The sequence below is a fragment of the Microchirus variegatus genome (genome assembly GCF_963457635.1).
Source record: "Microchirus variegatus genome assembly, chromosome: 3".
Classification (NCBI taxonomy): domain Eukaryota; kingdom Metazoa; phylum Chordata; class Actinopteri; order Pleuronectiformes; family Soleidae; genus Microchirus; species Microchirus variegatus.
Window position 1 is genome coordinate 38708019 of NC_139804.1, and position 12331 is coordinate 38720349.

The 12331-nt window shown below is 35.1% G+C and overlaps 1 protein-coding gene across 1 annotated transcript in view; it reads right to left on the reverse strand.

Moving 5' to 3' along the window:
* The window catches only part of b3glcta (beta 3-glucosyltransferase a), a 102391-nt gene that overhangs the window by 22959 nt on the left and 67101 nt on the right, over window positions 1-12331 (reverse strand). The window contains exon 10 of the mRNA XM_083887190.1: window positions 11143-11212. Coding sequence (XP_083743316.1) covers window positions 11143-11212 — 70 coding nt within the window. The remainder of the gene's footprint in view (window positions 1-11142; window positions 11213-12331) is intronic.

The following is a 12331-nucleotide window of genomic DNA, read 5'->3' on the forward strand; positions in this document are numbered from 1 at the left end:
GCTCCACATTCCTGCAACCCTAACGCTCCTGCATTAATATTACTAATTTATACTCCAAAGATCAAAACAATTAAATGTCTTCAGATTGTTTTCTAATATGCCGTTGTAGTTTTCTGTGTTGTTTGCCATGAGGTACGAGGACAAGTGAGGAAAACATCACTACTTTCAAGTCTCCCCGCTCTCATTGTTCCATCATTATCGAGGTTCAGGGTCGTAGCAGGCTCTGAGTGGCTCCTTTACACAACACCTAACCCTCAGCGTTAACCTTGGATCATCTCAGGAGTGAAGTGTTTTTATTCAGCTCTTCTAATTCTGACACATTATAACAACAGAAGGCCTTTTTTTCCCCCATGATTTCACTGAGATCTGTGGATGAGGCCGTTTAACCTCCACTTCAGTCACTTCCAGGGATCGTACATGTGTTTACATCCTTGGTTACATCAGTCTCGACAATAGCATCGTCTTCTAAGCAACAGCTCCTTGTTTATAATGGATAATATTTAATAACACTTATAAATACGAGATGACCGTGGGTCATGAACTTTCCACACTGACTCCAAACTCCTTATAAAACACAGTCATTTTAATCACATTTAATAGCGTGATGTAAAAAAGGAGAACCCTGGTTTATGCTTGCAGACAGGTTTTTACTGGAGTTTAATTTAATATATATATATATATACAAATATATAAAGGATTTTTGAAATTCAGGGAATGATCCATTGATTGCATGTTGACAGTGAACTGAGTTTCTTCAAAAAAACTAAAAGTATCTCCGAATGACTTGAAATTTACCATCATAATAGTCGGCATCGCCCTGAACAAGGATCCATTGAAAATATTTGCAAAGCTCTTAAGGAATAATTTAAATGTATTTTTGAAATTCAGGGAATGATCCATTTGCCCTGATGCACTTTGACAGTGAGCTGACTTTCTTCAAAAAAACAAAAAGTATCTCGGAATGACTTGAAATTCACCATCATAATAGTCGGCATCGCCCTGAACAAGGATCCATTGAAAATATTTGCAAAGCTCTTAAGGAATAATTTAAATGAATTTTTGAAATTCAGGAAATGATCCATTTGCCCTGATGCACTTTGACAGTGAACTGAGTTTAAAAAAAAAAAAAAAGTATCTCGGAATGACTTGAAATTAACCATCATAATAGTCGGCATCGCCCTGAACAAGGATCCGTTGAAAATATTTGCAAAGCTCTTAAGGAATAATTTAAATGAATTTTTGAAATTCAAGGAATGATCCATTTGCCCTGATGCACTTTGACAGTGAGCTGACTTTCTTCTCAAAAACAAAAAGTATCTCGGAATGACTTGAAATTTACCATCATAATAGTCGGCATCGCCCTGAACAAGGATCCGTTGAAAATATTTGCAAAGCTCTTAAGGAATAATTTAAATGAATTTTTGAAATTCAAGGAATGATCCATTTGCCCTGATGCACTTTGACAGTGAACTGAGTTTAAAAAAAAAAAAAAAAAAAAGTCACTCGGAATGACTTGAAATTTACCATCATGATAGTCGGCATCGCCCTGAACAAGGATCCATTAAAAATATTTGCAAAGCTCTTAAGGAATAATTTTTAGGAATTTTTGAAATTCAGGAAATTATCCATTGATTGCATGTTGACAGTGAACTAAGTTTAAAAAAAAAAAAAAAAGTATCTCCGAATGACTTGAAATTTATCATCATAATAGTCGGCATCACCCTGAACAAGGATCCATTGATAATATTTGCAAAGCTCTTAAGGAATAATTTAAATGTATTTTTGAAATTCAGGGAATGATCCATTTGCCCTGATGCACTTTGACAGTGAACTGACTTTCTTCAAAAAAACAAAAAGTATCTCGGAATGACTTGAAATTCACCATCATAATAGTGGGCATCGCCCTGAACAAGGATCCGATGAAAATATTTGCAAAGCTCTTAAGGAATAATTTTAATGAATTTTTGAAATTCAAGGAATGATCCATTTGCCCTGATGCACTTTGACAGTGAACTGAGTTTAAAAAAAAAAAAAAAAAGTCACTCGGAATGACTTGAAATTTACCATCATAATAGTCGGCATCGCCCTGAACAAGGATCCATTAAAAATATTTGCAAATCTCTTAAGGAATAATTTTAATGAATTTTTGAAATTAAGGAAATGATCCATTTGCCCTGATGCACTTTGACAGTGAGCTGACTTTCTTGTCAAAAACAAAAAGTATCTCGGAATGACTTGAAATTTACCATCATAATAGTCGGCATCGCCCTGAACAAGGATCCGTTGAAAATATTTGCAAAGCTCTTAAGGAATAATTTAAATGAATTTTTGAAATTCAAGGAATGATCCATTTGCCCTGATGCACTTTGACAGTGAACTGAGTTTAAAAAAAAAAAAAAAAAAGTCACTCGGAATGACTTGAAATTTACCATCATAATAGTCGGCATCGCCCTGAACAAGGATCCATTAAAAATATTTGCAAATCTCTTAAGGAATAATTTTAATGAATTTTTGAAATTTAGGGAATGATCCATTGATTGCATGTTGACAGTGAAATGAGTTTCTTCAAAAAAACTAAAAGTATCTCCGAATGACTTGAAATTTACCATCATCATAGTCAGCATCGCCCTGAACAAGGATCCATTGAAAATATTTGCAAAGCTCTTAAGGAATAGTTTAAATGTATTTTTGAAATTCAGGAAATGATCCATTTGCCCTGATGCACTTTGACAGTGAACTGACTTTCTTCAAAAAAACAAAAAGTATCTCGGAATGACTTGAAATTTACCATCATAATAGTCGGCATCGCCCTGAACAAGGATCAGTTGAAAATATTTGCAAAGCTCTTAAGGAATAATTTTAATGAATTTTTGAAATTTAGGAAATGATCCATTTGCCCTGATGCACTTTGACAGTGAACTGAGTTTAAAAAAAAAAAAAAAAAGTCACTCGGAATGACTTGAAATTTACCATCATAATAGTCGGCATCGCCCTGAACAAGGATCCATTAAAAATATTTGCAAAGCTCTTAAGGAATAATTTTAATGAATTTTTGAAATTTAGGAAATGATCCATTTGCCCTGATGCACTTTGACAGTGAACTGAGTTTAAAAAAAAAAAAAAAAAAAAGTCACTCGGAATGACTTGAAATTTACCATCATAATAGTTGGCATCGCCCTGAACAAGGATCCATTAAAAATATTTGCAAAGCTCTTAAGGAATAATTTTTAGGAATTTTTGAAATTCAGGGAATGATCCATTGATTGCATGTTGACAGTGAACTGAGTTTCTTCAAAAAAACTAAAAGTATCTCCGAATGACTTGAAATTTACCATCATAATAGTCGGCATCGCCCTGAACAAGGATCCATTAAAAATATTTGCAAAGCTCTTAAGGAATAATTTTAATGAATTTTTGAAATTTAGGAAATGATCCATTTGCCCTGATGCACTTTGACAGTGAACTGAGTTTAAAAAAAAAAAAAAAAAAGTCACTCGGAATGACTTGAAATTTACCATCATAATAGTCGGCATCGCCCTGAACAAGGATCCATTAAAAATATTTGCAAAGCTCTTAAGGAATAATTTTAATGAATTTTTGAAATTTAGGAAATGATCCATTTGCCCTGATGCACTTTGACAGTGAACTGAGTTTAAAAAAAAAAAAAAAAAAAAAAGTCACTCGGAATGACTTGAAATTTACCATCATAATAGTTGGCATCGCCCTGAACAAGGATCCATTAAAAATATTTGCAAAGCTCTTAAGGAATAATTTTTAGGAATTTTTGAAATTCAGGGAATGATCCATTGATTGCATGTTGACAGTGAACTGAGTTTCTTCAAAAAAACTAAAAGTATCTCCGAATGACTTGAAATTTACCATCATAATAGTCGGCATCGCCCTGAACAAGGATCCGTTGAAAATATTTGCAAAGCTCTTAAGGAATAATTTAAATGAATTTTTGAAATTCAAGGAATGATCCATTTGCCCTGATGCACTTTGACAGTGAACTGAGTTTAAAAAAAAAAAAAAAAAAGTCACTCGGAATGACTTGAAATTTACCATCATGATAGTCGGCATCGCCCTGAACAAGGATCCATTAAAAATATTTGCAAAGCTCTTAAGGAATAATTTTTAGGAATTTTTGAAATTCAGGGAATGATCAATTGATTGCATGTTGACAGTGAACTGAGTTTCTTCAAAAAAACTAAAAGTATCTCAGAATGACTTGAAATTTACCATCATAATAATCGGCATCGCCCTAAACAAGGATCCGATGAAAATATTTGCAAAGCTCTAAATGAATAATTTTTAGGAATTTTTGAAATTCAGGGAATGATCCATTGATTGCATGTTGACAGTGAACTGAGTTTCTTCAAAAAAACAAAAAGTATCTCCGAATGACTTGAAATTTACCATCATAATAGTCGGCATCGCCCTGAACAAGGATCCATTGAAAATATTTGCAAAGCTCTTAAGGAATAATTTAAATGTATTTTTGAAATTCAGGAAATGATCCATTTGCCCTGATGCACTTTGACAGTGAACTGACTTTCTTCAAAAAAACAAAAAGTATCTCAGAATGACTTGAAATTTACCATCATAATAATCGGCATCGCCTTAAACAAGGATCCGATGAAAATATTTGCAAAGCTCTTAATGAATAATTTTTATGAATTTTTAAAATCCAGGAAATGATCCATTTGCCCTGATACACTTTGACAGTGAGCTGACTTTAGTCTAAAAAAAAAAGTATCTCAGAATGACTTGAAATTTACCATCATAATAGTCGGCATCGCCCTGAACAAGGATCCATTGAAAATATTTGCAAAGCTGTTAAGGAATAATTTCAATTAATTTTTGAAATTCAGGAAATTATCCATTGATTGCATGTTGACAGTGAACTAAGTTTAAAAAAAAAAAAAAAAGTATCTCCGAATGACTTGAAATTCACCATCATAATAGTGGGCATCGCCCTGAACAAGGATCCGATGAAAATATTTGCAAAGCTCTTAAGGAATAATTTTAATGAATTTTTGAAATTCAAGGAATGATCCATTTGCCCTGATGCACTTTGACAGTGAACTGAGTTTAAAAAAAAAAAAAAAAAGTCACTCGGAATGACTTGAAATTTACCATCATAATAGTCGGCATCGCCCTGAACAAGGATCCATTGAAAATATTTGCAAATCTCTTAAGGAATAATTTTAATGAATTTTTGAAATTAAGGAAATGATCCATTTGCCCTGATGCACTTTGACAGTGAGCTGACTTTCTTCTCAAAAACAAAAAGTATCTCGGAATGACTTGAAATTTACCATCATAATAGTCGGCATCGCCCTGAACAAGGATCCGTTGAAAATATTTGCAAAGCTCTTAAGGAATAATTTAAATGAATTTTTGAAATTCAAGGAATGATCCATTTGCCCTGATGCACTTTGACAGTGAACTGAGTTTAAAAAAAAAAAAAAAAAGTCACTCGGAATGACTTGAAATTTACCATCATAATAGTCGGCATCGCCCTGAACAAGGATCCATTAAAAATATTTGCAAATCTCTTAAGGAATAATTTTAATGAATTTTTGAAATTTAGGAAATGATCCATTTGCCCTGATGCACTTTGACAGTGAGCTGACTTTCTTCTCAAAAACAAAAAGTATCTCGGAATGACTTGAAATTTACCATCATAATAGTCGGCATCGCCCTGAACAAGGATCCATTGAAAATATTTGCAAAGCTCTTAAGGAATAATTTAAATGAATTTTTGAAATTCAAGGAATGATCCATTTGCCCTGATGCACTTTGACAGTGAACTGAGTTTAAAAAAAAAAAAAAAAAAAGTAACTCGGAATGACTTGAAATTTACCATCATAATAGTTGGCATCGCCCTGAACAAGGATCCATTAAAAATATTTGCAAAGCTCTTAAGGAATAATTTTTAGGAATTTTTGAAATTCAGGGAATGATCCATTGATTGCATGTTGACAGTGAAATGAGTTTCTTCAAAAAAACTAAAAGTATCTCCGAATGACTTGAAATTTACCATCATCATAGTCAGCATCGCCCTGAACAAGGATCCATTGAAAATATTTGCAAAGCTCTTAAGGAATAGTTTAAATGTATTTTTGAAATTCAGGAAATGATCCATTTGCCCTGATGCACTTTGACAGTGAACTGACTTTCTTCAAAAAAACAAAAAGTATCTCAGAATGACTTGAAATTTACCATCATAATAGTCGGCATCGCCCTGAACAAGGATCAGTTGAAAATATTTGCAAAGCTCTTAAGGAATAATTTAAATGAATTTTTGAAATTCAAGGAATGATCCATTTGCCCTGATGCACTTTGACAGTGAACTGAGTTTAAAAAAAAAAAAAAAAAGTCACTCGGAATGACTTGAAATTTACCATCATAATAGTCGGCATCGCCCTGAACAAGGATCCATTAAAAATATTTGCAAAGCTCTTAAGGAATAATTTTAATGAATTTTTGAAATTTAGGAAATGATCCATTTGCCCTGATGCACTTTGACAGTGAACTGAGTTTAAAAAAAAAAAAAAAAAAGTCACTCGGAATGACTTGAAATTTACCATCATGATAGTCGGCATCGCCCTGAACAAGGATCCATTAAAAATATTTGCAAAGCTCTTGAGGAATAATTTTAATGAATTTTTGAAATTTAGGAAATGATCCATTTGCCCTGATGCACTTTGACAGTGAACTGAGTTTAAAAAAAAAAAAAAAAAAAAAAGTCACTCGGAATGACTTGAAATTTACCATCATAATAGTTCGCATCGCCCTGAACAAGGATCCATTAAAAATATTTGCAAAGCTCTAAATGAATAATTTTTAGGAATTTTTGAAATTCAGGGAATGATCCATTGATTGCATGTTGACAGTGAACTGAGTTTCTTCAAAAAAACTAAAAGTATCTCCGAATGACTTGAAATTTACCATCATAATAGTCGGCATCGCCCTGAACAAGGATCCATTGAAAATATTTGCAAAGCTCTTAAGGAATAATTTAAATGTATTTTTGAAATTCAGGGAATGATCCATTTGCCCTGATGCACTTTGACAGTGAGCTGACTTTCTTCAAAAAAACAAAAAGTATCTCGGAATGACTTGAAATTCACCATCATAATAGTGGGCATCGCCTTGAACAAGGATCCGATGAAAATATTTGCAAAGCTCTTAAGGAATAATTTTAATGAATTTTTGAAATTCAAGGAATGATCCATTTGCCCTGATGCACTTTGACAGTGAACTGAGTTTAAAAAAAAAAAAAAAAAAAAGTCACTCGGAATGATTTTTAAATTTACCATCATAATAGTCGGCATCGCCCTGAACAAGGATCCATTAAAAATATTTGCAAATCTCTTAAGGAATAATTTTAATGAATTTTTGAAATTTAGGAAATGATCCATTTGCCCTGATGCACTTTGACAGTGAGCTGACTTTCTTCTCAAAAACAAAAAGTATCTCGGAATGACTTGAAATTTACCATCATAATAGTCGGCATCGCCCTGAACAAGGATCCATTAAAATATTTGCAAAGCTCTTACGGAATAATTTTTAGGAATTTTTGAAATTCAGGGAATGATCCATTGATTGCATGTTGACAGTGAACTGAGTTTAAAAAAAAAACTAAAAGTATCTCCGAATGACTTGAAATTTACCATCATAATAGTCGGCATCGCCCTGAACAAGGATCCATTAAAATATTTGCAAAGCTCTTAAGGAATAATTTTTAGGAATTTTTGAAATTCAGGTTATGATCCATTGATTGCATGTTGACAGTGAACTGAGTTTAAAAAAAAAACTAAAAGTATCTCCGAATGACTTGAAATTTACCATCATAATAGTCGGCATCGCCCTGAACAAGGATCCATTGAAAATATTTGCAAAGCTCTTAAGGAATAGTTTAAATGTATTTTTGAAATTCAGGAAATGATCCATTTGCCCTGATGCACTTTGACAGTGAACTGACTTTCTTCAAAAAAACAAAAAGTATCTCAGAATGACTTGAAATTTACCATCATAATAATCGGCATCGCCCTAAACAAGGATCCGATGAAAATATTTGCAAAGCTCTAAATGAATAATTTTTAGGAATTTTTGAAATTCAGGGAATGATCCATTGATTGCATGTTGACAGTGAACTGAGTTTCTTCAAAAAAACTAAAAGTATCTCAGAATGACTTGAAATTTACCATCATAATAATCGGCATCGCCTTAAACAAGGATCCGATGAAAATATTTGCAAAGCTCTAAATGAATAATTTTTATGAATTTTTAAAATCCAGGAAATGATCCATTTGCCCTGATGCACTTTGACAGTGAGCTGACTTCAGTCTAAAAAAAAAATTATCTCAGAATGACTTGAAATTTACCATCATAATAGTCGGCATCGCCCTGAACAAGGATCCATTGAAAATATTTGCAAAGCTGTTAAGGAATAATTTCAATTAATTTTTGAAATTCAGGAAATTATCCATTGATTGCATGTTGACAGTGAACTAAGTTTAAAAAAAAAAAAAAAGTATCTCCGAATGACTTGAAATTCACCATCATAATAGTGGGCATCGCCCTGAACAAGGATCCGATGAAAATATTTGCAAAGCTCTTAAGGAATAATTTTAATGAATTTTTGAAATTCAAGGAATGATCCATTTGCCCTGATGCACTTTGACAGTGAACTGAGTTTAAAAAAAAAAAAAAAAAGTCACTCGGAATGACTTGAAATTTACCATCATAATAGTCGGCATCGCCCTGAACAAGGATCCATTGAAAATATTTGCAAATCTCTTAAGGAATAATTTTAATGAATTTTTGAAATTAAGGAAATGATCCATTTGCCCTGATGCACTTTGACAGTGAGCTGACTTTCTTCTCAAAAACAAAAAGTATCTCGGAATGACTTGAAATTTACCATCATAATAGTCGGCATCGCCCTGAACAAGGATCCGTTGAAAATATTTGCAAAGCTCTTAAGGAATAATTTCAATGTATTTTTGAAATTCAGGGAATGATCCATTTGCCCTGATGCACTTTGACAGTGAGCTGACTTTCTTCAAAAAAACAAAAAGTATCTCGGAATGACTTGAAATTCACCATCATAATAGTGGGCATCGCCCTGAACAAGGATCCGATGAAAATATTTGCAAAGCTCTCAAGGAATAATTTTAATGAATTTTTGAAATTCAAGAAATGATCCATTGATTGCATGTTGACAAACCACACACACTTGGTGGCCCCTCTATTTTACATTTCTAATGATAGAAATGCACATTTAATGTAAAAAAGTAAAAGTATTTGTTCTATCTGGTCATTATAGGGAGGCACGGGGGATCAGTAGTTAGTACGGTCACCTCAATCCAAAAAGGTTCTTGCTCCAAAACTATGTTTTGTTTTCGTGTTCTTGACTCAACACCAGTTTCCTCCCACAGGCCAAAGACGAGAGGCAAATTGATTTTACACACTAATGTGTCCATCGCTGTGAATGATTGAATGAAGGAGTGAATTGTAAATAGTTTGTTGGCTCTGAACAGGATGCACCTCTGTGCCTCTGGGATTAACTCCAGCGTCAGATGATAAGTGGCACAGATAATGGACGAATGGATTATCATTTCAGATAATAAAGATTAAAAGGCCTTTAACACTGACTTCACCCAGAAATGAAATATGGATCCTCTTAATATTCACGTCTCACCGGTCTCAGCCAACCTTTGATACATTAACTTAATATTCACTCCTAATCCTGTCAGCATTTGAAAGAGATTATAGCAGCTTGGTAGAAGGAAACGTAACGACTGTAATTAGTGCCGTTTCGTTTTTGCGTGACACCCTGTGAACGTGATGTCCGGTCAGTCGGTGCGACCCTCGTTTGTTAATCTGCTAATCGACATATTGACCCAACATGCGGCATTTTCTATTTTGTTTTAGTGAACACAAGAAGCAGCAGAAGGTCAAGCAGCCAACGGCAATAACCGCTGAAACCCCCCCCTACAGTTTCGGGGTCCATATTTTTACACCACTGTAAACATCCACCCATCCATCGTCTACCTTTTTATCCTCACTGCCATTAAAGCTTTCCTTCCCCTCTCCTGACCATGTTTTCAACAGACACAAGCCGTGGAGCCATGTCCATGTCCATTGCTGGTCGGCATCTATTTAACATGTTTCTGTATTTTGCCAATTTTTGCCATTTGAAAAAATGCCAATCTTTTGTCGACTCTTGTGTGGCCCCTTGTCTTTTCCTCGCTTCCTTCGAACAGCGGTTTCCTCTGCTTCTTTTTCGCCAGCTCTGCCCTGATGAACGTCTAAAATAACGCCATCACTGCCTTTATCTTAAAGCTGGTACCTGGCCTGAGGTCCCGAGACCTTGCAAGACTTCTGAAGGACTATGGCCCTGATCTTGCAAGGCTGGTTTTCCATTGCTTTGCGCTCATATACTTGTCTTTACGGTAGCCCCTCTGGACTTCTGCAGAACGTCTGTCCAATCACAGACGAGCACGTCGATACGAATAACTGCCAGATATGGAAAGTGAAAGTTATGTCCCAGAGAAGGAGAACCTCAAAAACGCAGCAAACGCCACCTTGTGTTTTCGTGTAACTGCAACTTATTCGGGGGGGCAAATTTTATTTTCTCGATGGTATCCATTGTACTTACTCAAAAAAGCGGAATACAGCGGACATGCAGTATGCACATGCTAAACGTCTGCTTCTACAGTTTTGTTGTATTCCTGCAGCAGCACTACAGTGACACATACAGGCCTTGCATATGTACTCCAGCTTTCAGAGTTGTTCTGGGGTTTTCTGTGTGTGAATAATAAATTTTTCATCCACAAATCTTTTTAAAAACAATAAAGAAAATGACTGTATAGTTACATTTCTGTTTCCTTGTGGATAAGGCCTCAGTTTGTTTTGTTTTTGTCTGAAAACATCAAAGTCCTTTAAGGCACAACAATGTTACCCCCTTACAAAAATGCTAATGTCATCGTCATACATAAGAGATCAGCTCATACAAAGTCACACGTATCAAAGGTAAAATGACAAAACCACAAGACGGTAATGTATTTCATGTTAGGGGGGAATTATGGGTTGTTGGTTTATTCATGAGAGAGTGGAAGTGTGACTCACCTCTTTCACTGTGAAACTTCCTACACGTTTTCACGGCAACAAATATATCTTCTTTATGTACCGGCTCCCCCTTTGATGAAAACAAGAGACATGGATCAAAGTAAGGCTTTGCACGGACAACATAATCACACGCAATAAAAGCAGAATCTACGGCACACGCAGCCGAACCACTGAGATTTTGTGTTTTCACCCGACTGAGGTTCATTCTTGGGAAAGTGGCGATGTCGTAGCTGTGAGACATCGTTGCGTAATTGTCATTAATGGAAAATGTCATAAGTGCCAGCTGTCAACCGAATGACTCTCACTAGGTTTGTCACGAGAAGGGCTGCTTTGCATCACAACATCCTCCTGACAAGTGTTTGCTCAAGGGCTTCAGACAAACCATTCAGGCTTTAAATTACCCTGAGAAGGCATTTTGTGTGGATATTTCGGCTTCTATAAAACCTCCCGAATGACCAACACTGAAGAAATCCTAACCTTAAACAAAGGTAATGTTAGCAGCAGCTGCGCTAACAAAGCTTCAAAGCTAACAACATGGCTTCCTGTGTTTGCGCAGGAGCTTTAAAGAAACACGGACTCCAAACACAGAATTTATTTATGTAGGATTTAAATTACCTCCTAAATGACCAACACTGAAGGAATCCTAAAACAAGCTAAGCTAACGTTAGCAGCAGCACAGGTCAAACAGTGCATCCCATTTACATTGGAAGTTGGGACCGGGAGCGACGTCACCTACGAGTTGACCGAGTTGAATTTGAGAGGTCATAATAATAGCAAACATATCCCAGGCTAGCCGCTGCTAGCAATACCAGTTGCTAACAACACTATAGCATACAGTGTAGCTTCATGTCCACGGATAAAAAATAAATAGTAGTATGTGTATGACTCACTTAACATGAAACTAATATGACAGTGCATTTAACAGTATTTGTAAAAGTGATGCTAGCAGTAGCCATCTTGAAATCCTGAGTTGAGGTTTGTGAGGTAGCAAGTTGGAAATCTGATATAAGGGGACATTCCAGATGAAACTTGTGACTAAGATAACTAATAACATTAACATTCATCCAAATATATAACTGTCTCACTTTGGAATTTATTTAACCACTGACCCGTCAAATTACGTCCCTTTACAAACAAACATCTCCATGAATACTAATAAAACTGTGCGACTCAGGTTTCTCCACTGGCA